The 25,649-nt window shown below is 38.6% G+C and overlaps 1 protein-coding gene across 24 annotated transcripts in view; it reads left to right on the top strand.

Annotated features, from left to right (window-relative positions):
* The window catches only part of SOX6 (SRY-box transcription factor 6), a 655,463-nt gene extending 630,358 nt beyond the window's left edge, over positions 1 to 25,105 (top strand). For 16 of the 24 annotated variants that reach the window (XM_032241037.1, XM_032241036.1, XM_032241038.1 and 13 more), the window contains 3 exons: positions 3,094 to 3,327; positions 5,878 to 6,094; positions 18,459 to 18,869. In XM_032241037.1, the coding sequence (XP_032096928.1) occupies positions 3,094 to 3,327; positions 5,878 to 6,094; positions 18,459 to 18,762 (755 nt within the window). In that variant the 3' untranslated portion in view covers positions 18,763 to 18,869. Of the gene's footprint in view, positions 1 to 3,093; positions 3,328 to 5,877; positions 6,095 to 18,458 lie in introns of all 24 variants that reach the window. The other 8 variants (XM_032241032.1, XM_032241049.1, XM_032241044.1 and 5 more) reach the window with 4 other exon arrangements.
* The last annotated feature ends 544 nt before the right edge of the window (positions 25,106 to 25,649 follow it).

Raw genomic sequence — 25,649 nt, 5'->3', positions numbered from 1 at the left:
AAAAAAAAAAAAAAAAAAAAAAAAAAAACTCACTGCTGTAGTTGATCACGTATCCGAATAAATTTAAAAGTGTTTCAAGCTTTGGCCTCCCTGAGTAAATCTATACTTCCCAAATCTTGGTTCATCTGATACAACATTTCTAGTTTAGCTTAGGATGTCCCCATTCATTTTGTAGTTCACTCCTTCTGGAAGAGAGACGAGGTGATGCACATGTGATCTAAAGAATTTTCCATTCTTCCCCTTCTTAATTCATGTTTTTGTTCTGTGCACTGTGCTTGAATTTTTCAACTTCTGGAAGCGTTACATGTGAGTCCCAGAGACCTGCTGTGTAATCAGTTCCTTGTCCTTCAGTTCCTGAAGACAATCTGTGATGTAGGAGGAAAGGAAAAGGTCAGAGCAGGCTAGAGGTCAGACTTGAGCTCTGTTCCTTAGAAAAAGGTAGAAATTAATAAAGTAGAAGAGTGTAGTAAGGATATGTGAAGACTGTGGCAGGGTTAGGGTTAGAGTGAGAGATTGGGCAGATGTATGGCATATCTGGGAGAATCAATTGGTATAGAGTAGAGAATCTAGGATGTTTATACTAAAGCCAGCATCTAAAAATTCACCATGATCTCTCCCAGTCTTTAGGATAGTAAAACTTCCCATTTACAATGAAATACATATTTTAAATGAAGAAATAAATGGAAGCTGCCTATTTGGTTTTGCCAGACGTGGAGAGAAAGCTACAACAATAAAAGCAGGTCTCAAATGTTAATCACCTGTGGCATAGTAGTTAACTTAGAATAATATTGAAATGTTTTTGCATCTGATATTCTCCACAAACCTGTCTCCTTTTATGTGAATGCATGTCAGTATATAAATTGCTAAATCCATGTCAGTTGTAAAGTAATGGCACTGAGGGCATCATAAATTACCATGGTGATCCTCAGGAGAAGACACTGTCGTATCTGAATGAGTGTTTCACTTCCAGAGTAATGTATGCCTTCATCTGGCCCAGCAGTCAGCATATTGCCCTGTGTTGATGGATATTGTCAGCTGGAAGCTACACTACATTTCACTGCACAATAAACATGGCTGTCAAACCCATATAAAGTGAAATCAATTTATCCTGTATGGTCAGTGCATTTTAAATGAAATTAATGTACTGTGGGTATGGTGGCAAAAAGGTATCGTATTAGTTATGCATCTTGGGATCTAAGACTTTTCATGTAAACGATCATTCTGTCTAGTAGGCCTAAAAGAAGGGCTGTTTATAAAATATGTTATTTCTGCACAATCTTCAGAAAGTAGCCTTTCTGCCCTCCTTCCTGTTTAGAAAAAAATTCATGTTAGCTAATCCCACCCCTTTATACTGCCTTTTGTTTGCAGTAAATGATGACCATATTTGCTAAATAATAGTGCACTATAATGTTGTAATTTATTACTGGCTTTGACACAAATTTCTACTTAACCAACGTATCTAAAAATAGAGTCGAAGGGCCAGAGATTGATTGAATCATGTTGGTCCTGTATAATAACTTCACTGAGCAGAAAGGGTTTACTTTTTTCAGAAAATAGAAATGTTGGTTTTATTGTGTATTTTGCTTCTAAACTTCTGGGTGTAGGCATTCCTGTTATGTGGTAGAAGCCTTGTCTGAGGCTACCAGTTTGACCACTTTACCTTTAATTATAGAAGTTCTCAATCTAGGGGAGATATTCAGGAGTTGCCATATCACAAAGTATACATCAGCATATCACCCTAGTAGGGTGCATGAAAACAAGCAAGAGCCATGTTCATTCATTCATTTATTCATTCAGTCATTCATTAATGTAACACATTTTGCTAATTGAAATCCTATGTGCCAAGTACTTCATTGAATCCTAGGAATACAGCAGTTAATGAGACCCAGCCCTTGCTCTGTCTTCAAGGAGCTTTCATCTAGTATGTTGCTACAGTCAGCTCTTTGGAAATTATAAAACATCAGGAATTTAGGCATAGTTTCATAGATGTTAAAGAACTACCCTTAAACAACAGAAAAAATAGATCAGCAATCTTGAAATAAATGCCTCTAAATCTACGACTTTTGCATATGAGGTGAAAACCAAATAATCTTTGTTTAATGAATATTTTATTATATATTATGTGGGAAATCCTGAGGATACAAGAATGAGTACAGCATAATCACTAAATTTAGGTATCTCATATTCCTGAGAGGAGTGGAAAGGAGGAAGCATGTCTATGGGGCATGTCTCCTGAAAGCAAGAGGAGTGAGTGCAGCCTGGGGAGCATCATTGCAAATGCTGTTCCTTTAGCCTGAATTACCCTTCCCATCTGGCCTTACTCCCTCTCCCACTCACCTGCTGATTCCTATTTGTTCTTCAAGACTCATTTTAGGCATCACATCTCCTAGGAAGCACTAGCTGACCATTCTGTCTGGTGCTGTTTTGGTGCCCTGTTATTGTCAATATTGCAGCCCTCTCACCTCCTTTGTTTTAATCATCTGTCCTTACTCTGAACTGTGACTCCTTTAAAGCTTGAGCTGTTATATTTACCATGGTCTCCTTAGCACCTGGTATAAAACCTAGGTTATAGTAATTGTTCAATTAATATTTTTCATTGAATTAATTCATTCAATCATGAAACATGTCAACATTGAAGGATGAATGGGATTTAGCATGAAAGAGTAGGAGAGGGGTCTTCTAGGCAATGAAAAGAGCACAGGTCAAAACCATATTGTGAAAAAGAATTCTATTTGTAGGAAACATATAGAGTGGTTGTGATCTGGGGCAAACAAGTGTAAAATGACAGGTAAAAGCATGCTTTTGAAGAAAGGAATTACAGCAGCAAAGTTTGCCATAAGGTAATGTCATTCACTGCTGTATCATCACCTAATATTGATTGTAGTCAATGTGGTAAAATTAATTCTTAGTATGTTTTTGAGGGCTACATCAGAAAAGCCTATAGAATTGTCATTTGAACCTGCCTTCTACTTCCAAGAAGTCACTTAGAAAATAAGAGGAGGACCTGAGGAAAACAGCTGATCCAAGCTGTGTGACATTATCCACATAATAACGCTTTCCACTCATCTTGTTCTTCCTGCCCTGACATTACAGGAAGTAAAGCAATGAATGGCTCTGCAGCTAAACTACAGCAGTATTATTGTTGGCCAACAGGAGGTGCCACTGTGGCTGAAGCACGAGTCTACAGGGATGCCCGTGGCCGTGCCAGCAGTGAGCCACACATCAAGCGACCAATGAATGCATTCATGGTTTGGGCAAAGGATGAGAGGAGGAAAATCCTTCAGGCCTTCCCCGACATGCATAACTCCAACATTAGCAAAATCTTAGGTGAGTTCTGAAGCACAGCTAAAGCTGATCTTCTCCCCCGTGAGTCCCATGAGTGCCACCGGGTTGGGAAGCAGGGGCGTAACTAAGATCCTAAGGGAGACTAGGGGGCACAAGTTAGATGACGATCAGCCAGCTGCCACTGGAGACTTTGTCATCATGTCTGCCTCCCCCACCCCACAATGTGGCATTTAGGTTTGGGAGTTATATCCACCAGGTGCCAGGGCAGCACTGGCTAAACACTTATTTTAGAGACAAAACTATTTATAGTATGTGTTAATACTGGGAATTTAGCAACTCTTGAGAGGTCACAGGAATCATGGAGACAAGCTTTATCTCTTTTTACTGTGCAGTTCTCTTAAATTCATACGTTGCTATGAAATACTCGTAGACCCTACGGTTTTCTGCTTTAGTGTTCTTGGGTTCATATATCCCACTGAAAGAATTCATCAAGGACTAGAAACCCAAAATGGTGTGAAATTCATGGAGTGCAGAACAGTGTCTCTGATGATCACTTTAAAACTTGTAAAATAAATCTACATTTATTTTAATAAGATATGACTAGTTCAAATTTCATAGCAGTGAGCTGAACACATGAACCACAGGGCAGTGGCCCATTTTGTGGTAAATTGCCAGAGTGATTCTCTATTTCTCAGGATTAAACTCAAGCCTTGTTCTGTTAGTACAGAGCTTGCCTAGTGCAGATTGTACAGTTTGGAATTATTGTACTCAACATGTTAAACATATTTTATTCAACATGCAGCATTACAGTCAACATGTTTCCTCTTTAAAAAGGAAAAACACAGAAGGCACTGTTCTACTTAAGCTGTCACGATGTGACAGAATCTCAAAGGAAGCCATTTAAGAAGCTGAAAAACATTAGAGACTTAAACTGTGGTTTTAATTTTTTAAATGTTTTGTTCAAAAGTAATAAATATTTAACCTGAGTAAATATCAGTGATCTGGACATGCACAGATACACATGTTTTGTCACTGTGTAAATAATTTAACTTGATTTTGAGGCAGTGACCTCTAACAAAAATTTAAAATATACATAAGCTCAAATACTAGTGAAATGTTAAAAAATGTTTTTCTTTTTTTTCTTTTGATTTTCTACTTTCAAAATGAATACTAAATGTCATTACAATTAAGTTTGGTTTTTATTTTTAGAGCTTCAGAGTTATGCATAGGGATGTTATTCTTTTGAATGTAAATACCTTTCAAACCGAAAGTTCCTAATAGACACATTTTTTTTTCTAGTAAAACGACATTCTAAAAGAGAAAAAATTAGACTTTTCTGGCCTTACAGTTTTATATCTAACTTTGAGATTTTCGTATTTTTCTGCACTTTTAGTATCAATATGTGTTAGCTTTCAGATAGGCACAGAACCTCTGTTTCCATTTTGGCAGCTGTGGGGAATCTATATTATTGGTGTGCATTCTGTGAAAAAATTATTAAGAATATAGTAAGTATGTTCATTAAAATGTAAACTTTTAAGTGCAAGCATTTCAAGAGCACCAAGAATTCTTTGTTAATTGGGGCTTTAAGCTGCTGGAAGCCAGCAGAACACAGAGAAACCTATCTGCATAGACCGTCTACACAACTTTTGCACAACAATCAGGAAAAAGCAGGGATGGATGTGCTATTAAAGCAGACCAGGATATTGCGGGCTGCAGAGAGTATTTGTACAACTTTTCCATTTGTTTATGTATGAAAAATCTCCACTGAAGAATAGCTAACATCCAGTCTGCACAGCTGTTACCGCTTTATTCACCAGCGAGACACAAAAATGCAATTTGATACATGTAAAAAAACACATCCCCTCTTTGTCAAGTGTTTAGATAATTCTTTATAAACAATATTAGAGAAGTGAATACTTATCCTTCTTCCTGTATAAACCGTATTAAAAATTTTTGTACTTTAATTGGTACAGCTTTGAATGAGCGTTTATAGTACTTGAAAGTGGTATATATAATTCCAAAGGTATCTTCCGGTTCTAAAGCTATAAATTCTTAAGTAGAGCTTAGGTTTTTTAATTACCTAGGCCAGGGGTGACGTGTACACAGTAGTTTTTTATATATGGAATGATTTCAACATCTGCTGACATCTTGTCAAATGATAGTTTTGCTAAAGATAGTTGGAGTTTGGGAGATGTTTGAATTTCTAGGACCAAGAAAGCTTTTCCTGAGAATTGTATCATGCTCAAAAGTGTGCTTAGGAGGTTTAGCCTTTTAAGCTTGTTGAGAGGATAGGCATGTGGATGGGAAAGACCTTGGTGTAGGCAATGATCTTTAAGCAGCAAAGATATATTTTAAAACACTATAGTAGCATCAGTCTTAAACTATTGAGAGAAATAATATGAGAAAGTATGATATGCAAAATTGTTCTTTGCACTGTAGTCTAAAAGTCTAGGTGGGAGGGCCAGTGATACGTGGTAACTGGAGCCACCCAGCACACAGATGAGTGAAGTGGTCTGAAGATATATCTAATTGTGTTTGCCTGGAATATGTTGCCTTGACTACTTTGGTACTTAAGCCTATTTTTATTTCTAGGATCTCGCTGGAAATCCATGTCCAACCAGGAGAAGCAACCTTATTATGAAGAGCAGGCCCGGCTAAGCAAGATCCACTTAGAGAAGTACCCAAACTATAAATACAAACCCCGACCGAAACGCACCTGCATTGTTGATGGCAAAAAGCTCAGAATTGGGGAGTATAAGCAATTGATGAGGTCTCGGAGACAGGAGATGAGGCAGTTCTTTACTGTGGGGTAAGTATTGAATTTGGCCACCTGGGCCTTTCTTTTGCAGTAAGTAACTGCAGGATGGCTACCAGCAGTATGTTTGGGAAGGATATTAGAGAAGGAGGAGGTTGTGACATACTGAAGGGGCTTGGCCATGAGAATCTTTGCTGTGTCATCGGGGCACAGTCTTGCACCATGGCTCCTATTCAAATTAAGCCAAACCTGGAACAGCTCACTCTCAGCTGATCACTCCTGTCATTGTCTCCCCAGCCAATTTAAGATGCTCAGTGCCCACACACAGAGTTTCTGGTAGTTTATTTAAGCAGACATAGAGAGGAAAAAAAATCAAAACTAACCTTAAGAAATCCCCAGAAGCTTTCCAGCTTCTCTGGGTGTGCTTCTGACTCTAATCACAATAGTCTGCTTTTGTTGTGGGATCTACCACAAGATAATTGGCCTTGACATTGGTTAGAGGACTTCATTTTTGGCATAAGATCCAGAACTCCTATTGCAGTAAATTACTGTGTGGTAGGAGAAGTAACAATATGTATTTTCTTGCTTAAATCAGAAACTAGACATGCTTTTGATATCTTCAAGTCTGATTTCATGTCATTTTGTTTAAAAATTAGGTAATAGATTTCTGGTATAAGTTTCGACTTGGCTGACTGGCTGTCTGCATTCAAAAGAGGCCCCTCATAACCACAGTAGTCAGGATAAGCGGGGATGCAGACGACTGTAGATTCTGGCATATCCAGACCTAGAAGCATAGACGGGTGGCAAACCCAGAGGGCCATTTGAGGCACAGACATGAAGCAGCTGTACTCAGAGTAGGGAACACTTGAGAAACAGCTTGAGAGAGAGAAATGGAGTAAGCAAGAGGGAAGCTGCATTTGCTGTGAACTTAGAGGAGAATTGAGGAGCTGTGCTGTGCTAGGGAATTAAGAGATCTTCACTTGAAGGGAGAAAAAGAGATATCTTAAAGGAGAAGTAAAGAGCTATTTATTTTTAAGAGCACTCAAGAGGTAACCCCATGGAACAAAAAGTTGGTTTCAGAGCATGTGTTTAAAAGGAATAGTAACTAGACTAGGAAAAACAAAGCCAATGAAAGTAGTGTGGGTCATGAATCTGTGCAATACACTGTGGTGTTTTGGGGAGGAGTGTGGGCTTTGGAGCTTCACTCCTGGGGTTCACATACTGACTGTCCCATCTACCTGGGCAAGTTATTTAACTTCTCTAGCTTCTGTTTTCTCATGTGTAAAATGAAACTAATAGCAGAAGCTATCTTGTGTGATTGTTAAGAGGATTCAATGAGGCAATGCTTTTAAAAGTAGTTTATATAGTGCTTAGTACAATATCAAGAAAGGTGAAGTCTAGCATTATCATTACTATTTAATATGTATTTATTATCACAGAAAATGATATTTTATGTCACACCAGATGATCAATGAATTTCTTTATACCACAACAGAACCTCTTAGAGGTAGAGAGAAGCTTAAGCCACTTTATTATTCAAAGATCCCAGTATGTTAATAAATGAAGACATGACAAACTAGGATTATCAAATTCCTATATATTATAAATGTTTGCATATGTAAAGGTAATGCTTTTAATGTGGAAAAGTACAATGCAGTATAATTGGACTAGTCAGATGGTAATTAGAGGTTTTATGAAAAATACTAATTCATAGTCCACTTTAAGATTGTGTGATAAACATTCTCTTTTAATCCTGTTAGTACACCTCTAAGATAGTATATAATCTCTTTTGAACCATCCAAAGTTTCAGTTTGAGACCTTTTGTGATTCCTCCCTTTTTCCCCAGTCGTGTTCCCTGTGTATGTAGTGATACATAGTGAGGCTGTTTCACGAGTCTGGAAGGCTACCAAAGGTACTGTTTAATACCTTGATATAATACTTATTTGAAAATATGAGTTGCAGTGATACTATTGAATTTAGTTCCCTTTATTCCCTTTACTAAAGGATACATTAAAACAGCTCTGAATCAAAATACCACAACATGTACCAGTACATGTAAAATAAAACAACTTAATAGCATCTATTATTTATAGACTACCTGCTGTATATTAGGATTTTAGATATATAAATCACATAATTCTCTAAGTAAGATAAAGAAGTTGAGGTTTAGAGTGTTCCTATGGCTACCGAAAGGTGATAAAGAGTGAAGCTTCAAATTCACATCTTGGCCCCCCATCATGCCAAGTGACTCAGGAACTGTCCTTACCACTTTGTCTCAATATATGCCTCATAGCCCTATGGTGGCAGTCATGAGTGTGGCTGTGCCATCTGAGCAAGAGCTCTTAGCACTAGGAAAAAATGAAGTCTCTGCTTGTGGCATATGGTGCATAAAAAGAGCTTTGAAATTTAGAGACTAAGTATCCTGCTCTTGATAGTGTAGGAGAGTCCTTTATGGAAGATCATTTTAGACTGCGGAATAGGGCTATTGAAGTGCAGACAATGATCAGAATGTCTTATTCTTTAATCTCAATGCTGAGCATTTTCCTCTGCTCAGCTTTGATAAAACTTGCTACATAGAACCAGGTGTTATTTCTGCTTAAGGATTTGTATTCTCTTTTAAGTAGCTGTAGTTGATAGATTATTAACTTCCTGAGGTTTATCTTTGGATATTGATCTTTATTAGATATGAGGTTATTATAAGAGTAGGGAGAAAAACAAACAAAAAATTCAAATATTGCTATTGACATCTTGATGGAATGGGTTGAGATCAATTTTTATAGCTGATTTTGAAAAGACATGCATAATTTTCAAGCCAATAAAAGTGCATATACTGCTAAACATTTTCATGCATTTTACTGACTAAACAACTGTGGCTGATGAGTTAGATTTTTTTTTATTACTTAGCTATTATGAAATGAATTTATCAATAATATGGAATGGAGCAAAGTTAGCTCTTGCCTTGGTTTTAACCTCTTCAGTTTGCAGAATAAGTATCAGAATATTGTAATAATCCTGATAAGGGTACTATTAATGTAGAGGCAATATTCATTAGGGTACATATAGCTACAATGATGTCTTCCCAAAGAACTATGACCAAATATACTTCCATTTATTTGAAACTTATTTGGTAATTTACCTATGAATGCATAGAGAATTATGCAGGTACATTCAGCCCTCCGCATCTGTGGGTTCTGCATCTATGTATTCAACCAATTGTGTATCAAAAATATATACTTTTTAATTCCAGAAAATGTTATATTATTGCTAAGTTACACTGTGTAGTTAGGTCTGCAGTGGTTGCATCTCTATGGAACATGTACAGACTTTTATTTTCTTGTCTTCATTTCCTTAACAATTCAGTATAACAAGTGTTTACATAGCATTTACATTGTATTAGCTATTATAAATAATGAGATTGCTTAAAGTATATGGGGGATGTGTGTAGATTATATGCAAATACTATATCACTTTAGGGACTTGAGCATCCTCACATTTTGTTATCTGTGGAGGATCCTAGAACAAATTCCTCATGACACTGATATAAAACTACTATAAATATTAAATTTAGGGCTAGTTTTTAAGGAAAGATAAAGATACATTATTGAATACTTACTGTGTGCTATATACTCTGCTGAGTAGATTGTACAGATTATTGCAAATACAACAAATTTACAAGGTAGGCAATATCATTCGCACTATACAATTGAAAAACACAATATTCAGAGATGTTAATTTGTCCAAGGCCTCACAGCTAGTTAGTGGCAGAGCTGAGATGTAAATCAGGCTTCTGTGAATGTGAAATATATGTCGTTTCCACCAAAGGATATTGGTAAGGACATGACATTACGCACACAGAGACTGTACAGTGTAGTAGTTAAGAGCATCAATTCTGGAATCAGACTATTCTGGCTCAAATACTAGATCTGCACCTCCTTGGCTGTAGGAACTAATACACGGCAATCTTTATTCCTCTGAACTCACCCTTGCCTTTGGGAAGCATTTAATCTCTCTCTACCCCAGTTTCCTCATATGTAGAATGAGAATGACAATACTGACGACATGACACATTCAGGACTCTTCTTGAAGACTGAGTAACTTAATATTTACAAAGTGTTTAGAACATTGCCTAGCGTATGAAAAGCTCTAAATTCAAGTATATATTATAATTCTAGAAAAATAATACTGTGTGTCAAGTATATATTCTATATTATATTAAAATAATTATTTTCAGTGCCTTGTGCTATAAGTGATTTGAACATTTGCCATTTTAATCTTAGTTTTTAAAAGGGTGAATCAATCCTATTTAAGATACTTACAAAATACAAGTAAATTAGCACAGATTAGCCATGCTCTTTTAAGTATTTCCTCCTGTAAAGACCCTGGATTAGAAGATTCAATAGGTAAAATGAACAGATTACTATTATTTCTGTTCCTTCCTGCGATATCAGCTACAGAGATATGTGACGTATAGGCTTACCTCCTAATGAAACAAGCTTCCTTGCTTTTATTTATGCACTTTGAAGGGTCTAAATGGTCAGCAAACAATGGGGCTTTGCCAGCATAAATATGTAGTTACTTTGTAATTGGCAAAGCTAGATTACACTCCAGAAATACTCCTGTAATTTGGAAGTCATGTAGCAATGGTGGGTTCTATTTTTACTTAGACTGGGAGGAAGCGTTCTTAACTATCTCTGTTCACATCAACTGCATGTGTATACTTTTACAAACATCTACAAATTTTGTTTTGCTGTGCACATTCATTATTTGTAAAGCCCAATACCTGCCAGCTATTCCTATTTGTGAAATCTGCAGTGTTTGAATTTTGACTTTGAAACTGATCTATAAAGGAAGGAAAAATGCTTTTTAGGAAAGTAATTTCTGATAGACAAAGCTTGAGCCTCCTGGCTGGGTTTCTTATTTTGTTCATTGATTTGTTAGTCAATTGGTAAGGGCGTATTTGAAACCAGCTATGTGTCCAGCACTTTACTAAATTAATACAGTACATGAGACATTATTTCTGTACACATGAGCTTAAGAGAAATCAGTAGTTGGAGAAGCCAGATACATACATAAATAGATTAGCATATAATAGTGTGTTATACACACACATACACACACAACACATGGTACAGCATTGCATATAACATTTAATCAACTGCTCATCTTAATTTTATAGACAAGAGCAAATAAACCTCAGAGGAAGAGAGATTATTATACATTATGGCCAAGCATGGGACATTCTTAAAGAAGGGACTTGAAGTTCGGGTTGGTCAGACTTATGGAAAATCGATTCCTGCTTTTGCATGGAGGAGCCCATGAGTAAGTGGGGGGGAATGCAGATATATTCAATTGTAAAAAAAAAAAAAAAAAAAAAAAAAAAAGGCAGCTTAAGTTGGGTAGGGTGGAGCAAGATTTTGGAATCCGCTGAAAGCCAGGTTTCTTCAACTGTAATTAGCTATGTACAGTTAGTTTGTTTTTTTTTTTAAGTCTCTTTTTATGCTGATAATGATAATAAGAGAGCAAGATCAGCATGATGGTTACCTTCTGATTTTGCATCCACAGAATTAGTTGCAACTTAGAAGAGGCCTCAAATGTTAAATACTTCTAAGCCATTGTAGGAGTCTTCTCTAAGTTCTGCTTGAACTCTTCCAGGGCTAGAGAGCTCACTACTTCCCAACAGAGCTAATTCCTTTGTGGAACATCTCCTAATGCTAGAAAGTTCTTTTCTGTTAACTAAGCTGTAATCTGCCTTCCTGCTAACTTTGCGGTTGGTTCTAATACTCTTCTTTCATGTCTCTAGAGGACAAATCTCCCCTTTATTTATGAGAATAACCACTCAAGTGTCTAAAGATGGTTATTTTCATATAGCTAGTCTCATTACATCTTTTCTTCCTTAGAACAGATTACCTAGGATTTTCATTTATTTTTCTCTCATTTGCTAGTTCATTCATTCATCCTATGTATTTAACAGATATTTATTGAGTGCCTCCTATGTTACAAGCATTGTCTGGGTTCTGCAACTATGTCAGTGAAAATTTTTGTCTCATAATGCTTATATTCTAATGATAGAAGTCAAACAAACAAACAACAAATAAATAAATAAGTAAATAAGCTAATAAATAAAAATAGTGGGAAGTGCCTTAGAACAAAGTAAAATAGTGAAAGGGGTAGGAAGTTTCAGAGTACGGAGTGCAATTTTAAATAAGGTCGTCATGGAAAACCTCACTGAGAAGGCAACATTTGAGCTAAGCCCTGAATAGTTAGGGAGCAAGCTGTGCAGCTATCTGGGAAATGTAGGCAGAGTGAACAGCAACTGCAAAGGTTTTGAGACAAGATTGTGGCTAGCTTGTTCCAAGAAGAAATAAGGAGGCCAGAATGGCAAGAGCAAAGTGAGTAGGTAGGAAGAGTAATAGAAAAGACTTCTAAGCCATAGTCTTCATAACAAGGACCCAAGTTATGAAAAGACTTGTAAGCTATTGTGAAGTGAGATGGAAAGGCATTGACAAGTTTTAAGCAGAGGAATGCTTTCATATGACTTAGGTTTTCAAAGGAATACTCTGCTATGTTGAGAAGTTTCTGAAGGGAGAATGGCCTGTAGCAAGGAAACCAGGCTTTTACAATAAACCAGATTGGAGTTGATGGTGATTTATGCCAGGTTGGTAGTGGTGGGGGTGGAAAGAAGTAGATGGGTTCTAGATGTATTCCTGAAGAAGAACCAATAGGATTTGCTGATCAATTGGATACAGGATTTGAAAGATACACAGTTACTATGGATTGGTCTGGACAACTGGAAGGATGAAGTAATCATTAACCAATACCAGGTTGCCCATGAGAGGAGCGGGTACGTGGGAGAATGATCAGGATTTTTTTGCACTATGAGGTTGAGACAGTGTTTAGACATCCAAACGAAATAAACAGTTATATATATAAGTCTAGAATTTAGGAGTGAGGGGATTACTGGAGATATAAATTGGGAAGTTGTCAGCACATAGATAATATTTAAAGTCATGGAATTAGACAAAATCACCAAGGGAATAAATTTAGATAGAGAAGAGAAGAAGTGCAAGGACTGAATCCATGAGCACTTCAGTGCTTCGATGGCAGGGAGATGGGAAGGAAGCAGCACGGGAACTTAGAAGGAGCAGCTAATGAGATAGGAGGAAGACCAGGAGAGTGTGGCATCTGAGACAAGTGAATAAAATGTTTCAGGAAGAAGAAAATGATCAGCTATATCAAATCTGCCTGTGTTATATATCTGGTAACATGAGGACCAAGAGCTGACTTTTGGATTTAACAATGTGAAGATTATTGATGGTGTGACCTCCATAAGCTCTGTTTCTGTGGCGTATTGGGAGTGATTGAAGTGGATTTAAGAAAGAATTGAGTAGAAGAAATGGAGAAAGACAACTTTTCAAAGAGTTTTGCTTTAAAGGACATCAAAGAAATGGAGTAAGAGCTGGAGGGGGACGTGAGCCAGGAGAGAGGTTTTGATTTTGTTTTTTACAGTATGAGTGATTATAGCATGTTTGGTGGGAATGCTATAGAAAATTAATGATTCAGATGGTAGAGACAATTGCTGGAGAGATATATTTAGTAAAAAAGAACAGATAGTTTCAGTGCACAAGCAGAGGAGTTAGTCTTATATTGGATTATGGACTGATTCAAAATATAGGAAGGCAGGCAGAGAATGGGGCACAGATACAGGGAGGCCGGTCAATGTGATGGTGGGAGTTTGTGAAAAGTTTCTTCTGATTGCTTCTAATTTCTCCATGAAATGGAAAGCCAGGCCATTAACTTGGAGTGAGAAAGAGGGAGAAGAAGTTGGATATTTGAGGAAAGTTAAGAAGGTAGGAAGTAATTGTCTAGGAGACTAAAACAAGGAATGGGCTAGGAAAATGCTTAACATGATTGCTGAACAGCACCAGAGGCCTATTTGAAGTACAGAATTGTAAATTTAGAGACTAGTAAGTATGGCAGTGTATTTTCTTCAGCTAAGTTCTACTGTGTGGCTAAACAGAGTAGGCAGTGAGTTAGACTGAACTAAAGTTTGCGTTTTGCTACATATGTGAGGGCAGTGAAGGTGGATTGAAGGATCAGGAAACTGTAGCTCCTCAGATGGGGTAGGGAGTGAAATCATAAACTGGTACTAGAGGGAGAAAACCAGAATAATAAGATGCGGTGGTCAGAGAGTGGGATATTTAAAATTGAGATTAGGGAGGAGTGACAGATGAAAATGACAAGGTCCACTGTATGACAAGAGAGGGAGTAACTAAGATAGGGAAGAGGCCAGATTATCACAGTGGAGGGGAGGTCACACTGAGATAGCCAGGTGTTGGAATGAACATCTACAGAGACAGCAATGTCATCAAGAATCATGGCAGAGGTAATGTTGATAAGACAGCAACAGTGAGCTAGGAGCTAACATCTTTAAGGCATGAGGGTTAATGATCAGGCAGGGGGTAGATAAAAGTATGAGTAGGTGACATAGTCTGGTGACATGAGATTCAAATATCAGATTTTTAGGATTGAGGGATTAAAAAGCAGGTCGAAAGAGGCAAGGAGGAGCTAAGAAGGGAGCTACCCCACCTCCAGGCCCATTCATGTGAGGGGCATGGAAAGCAAATAGCCAACTCTTCTGAGGGCCTTAGGGAGACTCGTGGCCTAGAGAGAGCCAAGTTTCAGTTAGAGCAAGAAGGTGACTCAGTAAGGATGACAGTTGGGTTCCAGAGGGTATAATGGAAATATTTCAGGCATTAGAGAAAGGAGGGAGTTATGATTAGAAAAAGGTTTATGCAGAACCAAATGTTATTCTTTGGGGACTTTTTCCTTTTTAAACATTTCTTAGAAGATGTCAACATTTTCCCATCTCAGATGCCCTTCTTTACAGTTATACGGTAAAGAGGAAGTCCTCTCTTGGCCAGGCTTGTGAACCAGAGTATTGTTTTACCATGTGTCATTAGCTGCTGATTCCAAATGGCTCCTGTGAGCTGGCACTCACAGAGAGTCCAGACCATTACCTTGTCATTTCCTTGGTGCACTCCCCCACAAGACCTAGGACAGGCTTATGCTCTGTGAGGTTTGCACCAGCTTCCCAAGGGAGGAAAGGAGAGGGAATTAACATTGGATTGTCAACTCTATAATGTAATGCTTTGCATATATTTTTACTTAATCTCCCTCATAGTCCTGTCAAGTGTGATTGTTCTAATTTAAAGACAAGGAGAGGCAATGTTGGTGATAAGAATTAGCCTGCCCAAGATCACACAGCCAGTAACTGGGGCAGGTGGGATTTGAACCCAAGCCAGTCTGACTCCAGAACCTGAGCTCTTTGCACCATACCACATAACCTTCTTCCCAGAAGGGTTGGTGAGGCAGAAATCATCTCTCACAGAGATAAGTTCTCACTCTAGCATTTATGTACAACCTTGAACAGTTGTATGTGAATGTGAGACCCTTAGCAGAGCTGGGCTCCCTTCATTTCCTCAAGGTGGGGAGTAATCCCTGGGTTTTAACCCTCACTGGTCTTTAGCACTGTCTGAGGGCTTAAAACAGCGATATCTATCTCTCCACCAACAAGGACTAGGCTTTTGAATATCATGCATCTCACTCTCACTCTAGAAAGTAAATTGTACAGATGTTTTATTTGCTTATTTATTTTTAGCATTCAATTACCAGCTTAAAGTCCAAATACTCCGAACTATGTGGAGCCCAGTGTAGAAGATTTTGATTCTGATTTAAATTGCTAAGTATTTTTCTGATAGTGTGAGCTTGCCTTTCTCGCCCTGATCTTGATATGTAGCAGAGAATTTGTGACACGGGGAAAGTTCAGCTCCTGATTATGGTACTTGCGTGTCCTTGAACAAACAACTTGAATTTTCTGAACCTTAATTGGTCACTTCATGTGTAAAAGAGGGAAAATAATACCTACCTCTCAGACTTATTATGAGGATTCAAGAAGATAATGTAAAAACATCTAAATATAGTTCCCAAAACATAATAGGAGCTCAATTTAAATTTATTCAATAGACCAATACATGTAGATATTCTGATTAAAATACTGCAAAAATTTACCATCTATTTTTTGTGAAAAGGAAACGTATTATTTCATAGTTTATTTTTATGCAGAGTTTGTATTATAGATCAGCTTGCCAATATGAGAAATCTGTAAAATGGGTTAACATTGCAGTAAAAGTTTTCACTCTATACTCATAGTGTATTAAGGCAAAAATATTTTATTGCAGTTATCCAAATTCAGTAAAAAAGTTAATGAGGCGGTCAGGTGTGGTGGCTCATGCCTGTAATCCCAGCACTTTGGGACGCTGAGGTAGGTGGATCCCCTGAGGTCAGGAGTTCGAGACCAGCTTTACCAATATGGTGAAACCCCGTCTCTACTAAAAATACAAAAAATTAGCCAGGAGTGGTGGCATGTGCCTGTAGTCCCAGCTATTTGGGAGGCTGAGACAGGAGAATTGCTTGCACCTGGGAGGTGGAGGGTACAGTGAGAAGAGATCACACCACTGCACTCCAGCCTTGGTGACACAGCAAGACTCTGTCTCAAAAAAAAGAAAAATAATAATGAGGCATTCAATACCTTGGGAAGGTTAGCATAAAATTTAATTTGTGTTAATTTGCCCAAAACTTAGGAAGCTAGAAGTATACTGTTTTAAAATTTGATTCAGTAAGAGGGAAACTAACATTTTATATGATATTTCTATATATAGATTTAGATTCTGCTATTATCTGCTTCCTTCAGGCAACCAAAAAACTCACCATGAGAATCATAAAAGCTGCATCAATGTCAGGTGCTTAGCATCAACTAGGTGCTGACAGGCTCTATAGAAGTCAGGCATTTTTATGATATACAGTGAGAGCTTAGTGTATCTGTAGATTGAATATCTATAAAGGAAACAGTGATGGCATTCAAGTCAGCTGTTAGCTTAGATTCACATTCTGGCTCTGCTGGTTATTGAATGCAGGGCTTGAAGCAACATCTGATTTTCTTCATCTGAAAATGGAAAAAATAACTTATGGGGTCATAATGTTAGTTGGGTAAGGTGATATATCTGATAATATTTTATACGTTATGTTAGGGATATGATATGCCTTGTGGTAATTGAAAGAGGTTGCTGAAGACAGCGTGAACAGGTATCTCACACAGTGTTTCTAAGCCACCTCCATCCCTTCTCCCTCTGCCAGGCTGGAGGGCACGCAGATCTTTGTGAGAAAATTATGTTCCTTCTGGACATGTCAAAGAATGGCAGTTAGCTAAGCTACTTCTTCATGGATTCCGGGTATTTTCCTGTTTGAGTGAGAGGGATAGAAAGTTTCAGTGATAATGTGTAGGGTCAGTAAGAATTGTCCAAGTGATAATTGACCTGAAGCCTTGAGTACAAAAAGTGGAAGGACCTTCAAGAACTTCCCTGACCCTGGCTTTGATAAACATGTGGAAACTGAGGCTCTGAAAGGATAGTTACAATGACATTTTAAAACAAATGTCAACTGTAATTTAAAATAGTCATAGCCTCTGTGTTAGGTAGATCTTTTATTCCTGTGTACCAGTTATAATGCCTCAAATGAAGTTGAGAGACAGTGGTCATGTCTCCCTGCAGAGGATGAGAGTGACCTTCACAAAGGGTCTGTTAAGTTTATTTAAACTACGGTAACATTATAGAGGAATGAACTGGTGTCCAGATCTTGGCACCCTCTGGGATCTAGGGTAAGGCCCCGTGTCTGGTGTCTACTCAGCAACTCTACCCTGTTGAGTTGCTCTTTACTCCTGGCTTTCTTAATCCCAGCCCCAGTTCCAGCCCAGGGCCTCAGCAGTAATGACATCCAAGATGATGCTTCCACAGGGATTCTTCCTGACAAGTTCAGCCATGAAAATATGTAGACATTTACATGAATAACAAATACATGCTTTGCTAAATCTCACTCTTTGGGACATACTAGGTCCCTTGTCATCATGATTTATACAGTTCTCAAACTAAGGTGAAGGCACAAACTTGCTTAATAGTGTTGTTATAATACGTTTCATGCCACTAGTTTGATTTTCAAAATGTGCTGGGAGATCTTCAAAAATTATCTTACATGTAACTTTGCGGAATTCACTACATCATTTGTTCCCAATGCTAGGTGTTATCCAAGCTATGCCATATTTACCAAGTTAAAAGAACCCTGCCTTTATGTTGCAAAATCGTCAGTAAATTGCTCTATTATCTTGTTTAACTCCCGACCATAGCCATCAAGGAGATTTGCAGGACTCCTCCAGGGAGCACCTTTGTCACATTGTATTTGCTTAGAATGTTATTTAACATTTATTTAGGGCTCCCTTTGGCAAGTGTAAGGGGTGTATTCCAATGCTGTACAGAGCACATATATAGATATTTCTCCCTTGTCTCATTTGTTTTTTGACTCTATATAGGCAACAGCCTCAGATTCCAATCACCACAGGAACAGGTGTGGTGTATCCTGGTGCTATCACGATGGCAACTACCACACCATCACCTCAAATGACATCTGACTGCTCTAGCACCTCGGCCAGCCCGGAGCCCAGCCTCCCGGTCATCCAGAGCACTTATGGTATGAAGACAGATGCCGGAAGCCTAGCTGGAAATGAAATGATTAACGGAGAGGATGAAATGGAAATGTATGATGACTATGAAGATGACCCCAAATCAGACTATAGCAGTGAAAATGAAGCCCCGGAGGCTGTCAGTGCCAACTGAGGAGTTTTTGTTTGCTGAATTAAAGTACTCTGACATTTCACCCCCCACCCCAACAAAAAGTTCTTAAAGAGCCCGCATGCATTTGTGGCTCCACAATTACATCAGCAGAATGGTCTTAATTGTTTCGTAAAGTGTGAGACAGATTAAGTTTTCCCTGATTTTTCATGAACTTGAGTTTTTTGTCGTTATTGTTATTGTTGTTGTTGTTTTTTTAATTTAGGTGAAGACATATTAAATATGAGACACCAGGACTTGAAAACTTATCTCAACCCGTAGATGTCTTACAAGTCTTATATTTTTGTCTTACTTTTTTTTTCTTTTGGATGTTGATAAAGGTTTAAGTTACTGTTTTAGATGGGGTTAAACATTCTCACTCAGGTATGCTGTGCCGGCCTACAGGTTGTGAATGTGTTTTTATTCTGAATTATCTTAGAAAACAACTGAGGATTTCATATTGTGAAACAGAACAAGTCCACGGCGTGTGCAGCTGCATGTAGAGCATATACAAAAGGCCTCAGAATTCCAGTTTTCCATGTGTAGAGTTAAACTTTGAATGTGCCAAACTTTTTCTTAACTTTTGAATCTTAATATTTTGAAAGTCTTAAAAGAGACACTGCAAAGTCTTAGACAATCTTTGGCATCTTAAAATAAAAGAGCAAACCAACTTTTTTTTTCCAGAAAATGGTAAAGTGCTCAGGAATCTGGAGACAAGATATTGTAAGGAATGAACAAGGTTGCCACAGTGCATGGACCCATTTGTGTTTGCCTGTTGACTTGCCATCAGTGCATGATGTGGTATGACGTACACACACCAGAGCGATTGCCACACCAGATATCAACAGGGTGGTCTTCTCTGCCTGAGACCACCTCTCACTACATCCATTATCCCTTTGCCTTTAACCCTGACATTCAGTCTTAACACATCTTCTCTTAAATAATTTATTCATTCCAGAATGTCAAGGGTCCACTTACTATTTATTTTTTTAAAAAATTGTTGGTGGCATTAATTTAATAATTCTTGTTTTTCACCCTCCTTCCCCAAAGAATTTTTTAGTTCTTTTCACCTCCTTCCCTTGTGTACATAGTGATTTTATGCCCCCAAAACGCCTGGAAACATTTCTGAAACCAAGATACTATTAAAAACCTATTATTGTTTTTAATCATGAGTATATATCTGGCTGCTGGGCTGTGTATTGGGATAGAGGTGTATAGTCTTAAACAGGTATGCCCCTGAGGTTCACTGTGACCTCAAGTTTTTTGCCAGAATTTACCCCTAATTCAGTTCACGAGTGGTAGGGTCTTCATCTGCGACATTTCCCCCTGAATTCCATTCGCAGCAAGGGTCAACAGTGGTGACTGCCAGGCAGGAGAGTCCTGCGGCCAAACCTGAAGCCACGGGCTTATGGGCCATGCAGGAGTCTCAGTGAAGCTGTCATGGGCTGGCACCTTTACACTGAGTTGCCTTGTCCCAGCTGGCACATCCAGGGAGTTCACTGCAAATCTCCAGGATGCAAGAAGCCATGTGACAGCCTCAGAGCAAAGATAGTGGCAAATAGTCATGATACATCTAGAGAATGAAAGAAAACCACAGGAGAGGAGAAGAGGGGTAATACATTCCCCATATGGGATGTTCCTACTGTTAACTCTGGGGAACAGATAGCTCCGGGGGCAGCAGATAGGTTCCGCTGGCTGACTCTTATCTGTGGCCACATGGGGACATACCTATGTGTGAACAAGATGAACTGCATTTGTCACACAAGGATTTCTTTGGAGACATGCTGCTGGGGTGGGAAGCAGTGAGGTTTTATTCCCCATCTCCTAATTACAGAGCTCTGCCATGCCATTTTGACCTTCCTGAAACCAGGATGGGTTGCCTATGGGGGGGGGGCTTCACCCAGAAAGGTTTAGTGGGAGAATGTCAGTGAATGGGACAGTTCATCTCATGGAACAACCCAGAATCTGATCACCAGGACATAGGAATGGCCCCATCAGATTTCTTGAGCCATTTTGTCACTTGGAAGAAAATAGTGTACCTTCGTATTTATTTAAGAGTGCTCAAGGCCTAATAGCAATAAACAGGTCTAGCCAAGAAATTACCAGCTATGCCGTTAGCTGGGAGTGCTCTCTATAAGCTGATTAAGGTACTGATAGGAATGTTTTGTTCTTCATATTGGTTGGGGATTAGAAATTTGTTTCTGTACATTTATTTCAAATGAGGAGGAGGTCTTTTTTTCTAAAAAAAAAAAAATGAGTATTTATTATTGTCTTACTGATTTCTTTGATTTATATACCTCTCCTCCTCAGTTCACTCTTGTTTTTTTTCTCTTTCTCTTTGGCTTTTGCTTGTGCTTTCTCTCACTTCTCTTATTTTGTTGCATTGGTAGAGTGTTGTATGGCTAGTATTGTATTGTATGTAATTAATTTTGCACAAAGGCAAACATTTAGCATAGTAGGTTAATTTTGTTTGTTTTTATGACCATGCCAAAATAATATTCTGGGCTGGTGGAGAACAAAGGACTGTTCTTTAGGACTGAAACTTGATTTTGCTTGTAGTAAGTAAAAAAAAAAAAAAAAAAAACAAAAAACACACACACTCACAGATGTTGTTTCGTAAGTGTTATAAGCACTGGATATAAATGGTATTTTTTATCACTTCTGACTAATGTGAAACTGTTGTACGAAAACTACATGAACAAAAGTCATCTGTTTCGACTCGCGTGGGCTTGCCTCACAGTTGCCGGATTTGAGTCATTTTTATGTCTTGTTATTTCATTTATTTATGCAAAATACATGTGTGTATGAACACTTTGTTTTAGCTCCAGCTCTGCCTCAGTACTGGGGTTCAGTTACTTTTAGCCATGTTCTTAAAAATGAAAGGCTGTTCAGGAATGATCTGATTGTAAACATCTCTTTCATTGGATCAAAGAGTAATGCTGTATTTGAATCTAAATTTTGTGTATAAGCAGTTTATTTATTAGCCAAGTTTGGCTCTAAATATCCATGGAAATTAAGAATGACAATCATAGGGATCACTTCATTTTATTTTCAGTGGGGCTTAAACAAAGTTTTTATGACTTTACCATCTCATTTTAGATTTTTCTAATTGTGTAAATATAACATAGAAATAGAATTTATTTTTGGTTCATGAATTCTTAGTGAGATATAAGTTATGTATTTCCTTTTTGTTCTCTATCCATAGATGTTGGTCCAAACTGAAAGTTGATGAGTCACTGTACCTCACGGCAGTAGTGAGTTATCAGCTACAGTGAGAGAGCAGTGTTCGGCCTGCAGCTGGGACCGGCTTTACCAGGGTTCTCATGCAGTTCAGAACCGACTGTCCACAGATTCAGACATTTCTCAGTTTCTTACAGAAAGTTGATGATTGGATATACTAAATTTCCACTACAGCTAGGAGACAGTTTGCTTTGTGAGTCCACATAAATCTTCTAAGGTAGTTCTGTGACCATATAATAGCAAGAAGCATGAATGCCATTACAAAGGCAAAAATCCACCTCTGAGATTGGCCATTAATAAAAGTTCCACCATGTCAGTTTGGTGTCAATAATGTTAAGCAACCTTGTTTTTGCGGTGCTTCCTATTCCATAGTATCTTCAAATCAAAGATAAAAAGTATTCCCATTTTGTTAACACACAGGGTCAGGGTTCTCCTTGTTACTTAGAATTGGAACACTGGCAGAAAATCCTCTCCTTAAAAAAAAGGGGCGGTATGGAATGGAAGGGAAAGGAGAAAAGAAGGAAGGCAGGAAAAAAGGAAGGAAGGGAGAGAGAAAGAAAAGGTCTCTTTGTAGACGTGAGCCGCCAGGCTGACAACTTTTCTATTTCATTGGCAGATATGAAACAGTGTCTTTTCCAGGAAGGTACGGAAGCTTTGTTGTTTTCACACATATCCAACTCAGTCTTTTAGGAGCACATCAGTTTGCTTCATTAGGTATTTGATACTCTCCAGCCTTGTCCTCAGGCCTGATTTGATTTGCCAGGGTCCTGACACCAATGCCCAGGCCAACTTCTAAATTCAGGTGTGGGCTCACAGTGCTATTGAGCTTGTCGAATTCTGGCCTCCCCTGAACGTTTAGCCCCATGGGAGCCTGAGGGTGTTTGAAAAGGGTGTGATCACTCTGGGGCTGAAATTAAAGGCTGCTTTCTTTTCCTTCTGAAGCCAGGCTGCTTCCCTGGAGCACACCCTCCTGAGCCAGGAACACAGGCGCTAGCTGAAAGCAGGGATTGTTTCGGGGAAGCCCATTTACCCTCAGTAGGAAGGCAGCCTGGTCACTTGAACAGCACAGCTGAGGCTGCTTCTCTCAATTTACTCATTTTGCAAAGAATTGACCTCTACCAACTCATTAGGGAGAGAAAAAAGAATCACTTAGTAATTTTAGATCATCGAGAAGTCCCGTACCAAGTGCCAACAACTGCAAAGAAACGCAGCTAGAGGAATGTATTGAAATTATTACTGGGTCTTCCTTTTAATGAGAAAATGACCAAAATGGTTATGTAGCCCTGCCTGATTTTGTACACGTTTGTCTAAGGATTGAGTTGGCACTTAAGCTCACTTCTCAAAGTATAATAATATTGTATGACCTCATTTGTCCTTTCACAAAAGCACTTGCATCATTTCCTTAAGTCATCTGCTCTCTGACATGTTTTCTTCCCTAATAAACAACTTCTGTCTGTTATTCCTGCCAATGATGTTCTGTTTCTGATGCCATATCCTATTGAGCGTGCCCCTGCACTAATATCACTGAAACTATTGATATGCAAACACATTTCCTTTTCATCCCCATTCATCTTTTCTTTTGGGGACAGATTGCTTTCCAAAAGCTCATGAACAAGTATTTGGAATGCTGGTACCTTTGGGGCAGAGGTAAGGGTGGGTGGGGTGGGGGCAGAAAGGTAATGCTTAATGCAGATACTCTTCTAATCAGTGTCCGTGGCAATATAAACGCTTGAAGACACCTCAGTGACATATCTTGCTCAGTAGTTTCTTATTCCTGAAGAACCACAAGCATAAAGTGAGGCCTCAGTGCTGGTGCTCTTGGAGTATGGGGAATGTGCAAATATTGAACTGTTTTGTATGCTGCACATTGCAGATCTGCTCATGTGCATTCTCCCTTTGTCTTCCTTTGTCATATGTGTTGTTGCTTTTTTGAAAGTGCAGTCTTTATTGTACCTTCCTCCAGCTTGTAGCAAATTAGAATGCTTAGCATTTATGTTCATTCATTATTGTATTTGCCATGTAAAATTTTTATTACCTTAGACAAGCTTATAAGCTGTTACTACATAACTTATCTTACTGTAACTCTTTTATTTCCCCCGACGTTGTAATTTGTTTGTGATGTATATTGTGAGATTGTATTCTATGTTAATTTAATCAGCACAATTCACTGACATGCTGGACTGACATGCTGGCTGCTGTTTCAAATTGTAAAGTTTGTGTAGGGCTGTCGGGACAACTGCAACTCTGTTGTCAAGGTACTGTGCTTTGGTTCCTATAGCAACACTGGGTGTGGCCCTTGAATTGCTAAGGGCATTTAATACACCCTGGAGCAAATTTTAACTGCAGATTTTCTTTGTAGAAATTCTATGTATAATGCAGGTACCTACTTGGCCCATGGCTGGTAACTATTTGGGCAATTAGAGAAAAAAAAAACAAAAAACCATAAAAACTAGTGTCTATTGCTGCTTTGAATATGTTTGAAAGTCTGAAAATGTAAATAGTTTATCAAAAAAAAAATCTTGTACAGTCCAGTGTAAAGTTTTTAAATGACCTTAAGGGTTGCCATCACATCTTTCTCACACTCTCCTCTTGATAAGAATAATTAAAAGTTTGCAAAGGATTTAAGAAATGGGAAAAATAAAAAAAAAAACTCTTCAAATTTACAGGAATGAATTATTGTTCTTAGCTTTGTTGCTACACAAACTTCTTGGATTTTGTTGTGCAGTATTGACGTGAGATAAAGCTCAACATTGAATAATCTTTCAGTGGTACTTTTCAAAGTCTTCCCCTCCTCTGCCTCATAATTAAGGGAAAAGACAAAATTGAAAGACACACTGTCTTTATCTATCCTGGTATATGTTGGCACCTTAGCTACTTTTTTTTTCCTTTTTGCACAAGGTGCTTTCCTGATATGTTCAACATGCCATCTTTGGGTGATAATGTATATGCCGTGATGGGGCTCAGGCCCCTTAGGGGAGTGTCTATAAGAACTGCCTATTTATGCTCATTTACCTCAAGACTGTCCTCTCTACCCTAATCTAGTTGTCATCACTCCATCTTTTGTACTGCTGTTGACACTTACAAATTAAAGATAAATTTTGTTTTATGACTTCTGTGTATGGCCTTATCTGTGCCCTGCAAAGTGTACCCCCCCATGGAGCCCCAGCCAGCCCTGATCGTGCCACCCGCTTGCTGCTGAAGCCTGCAGAGCTCTCCTGCCCTCTGCCATTGCTTCTGCCTGGCCCAAAGGTAGGTCTCCGAAAGCCTTGGAACCCCTTAACCTAGAAAGACTTGCCTGCTCTTTTCATTGTGGAGCACACCCTGCTGAAGCAGGAAATGCTTGTGCATTTAGAAGGGAGGAACAGGATGCAAGGTGGACCTTTGTCAAGAGAAGATGAGAAAGCATGGCATTGCCTCTTTGCCTGACTTCTTCATGAGAGTGAAACAGCTTAGAAAGAGTTCAGAGCCTTTTGGAGTATGAATGACTCTCAAGGGCCAGCCTCTCATCTGACACCACCTACTGCAAGCCTAGCAGCCAAGAGTGGAAAATGCTGCACTTACGGAACCTTTCCCTCCACTGTGGTTGGCAGTAGTTGGCTGATTACTCAGTAGCTTCTGCCTCGGAGAAGAAAGAGCCCATCTTTTTGTGGAGC

The sequence above is a fragment of the Sapajus apella genome, unplaced genomic scaffold, assembly GCF_009761245.1.
Source record: "Sapajus apella isolate SASKATOON/1434 unplaced genomic scaffold, GSC_monkey_1.0 scaffold47, whole genome shotgun sequence".
NCBI lineage: Eukaryota > Metazoa > Chordata > Mammalia > Primates > Cebidae > Sapajus > Sapajus apella.
The sequence above is the reverse complement of the archived record's forward strand: the minus strand, read 5'-3'. Positions and strand labels throughout refer to the sequence as shown.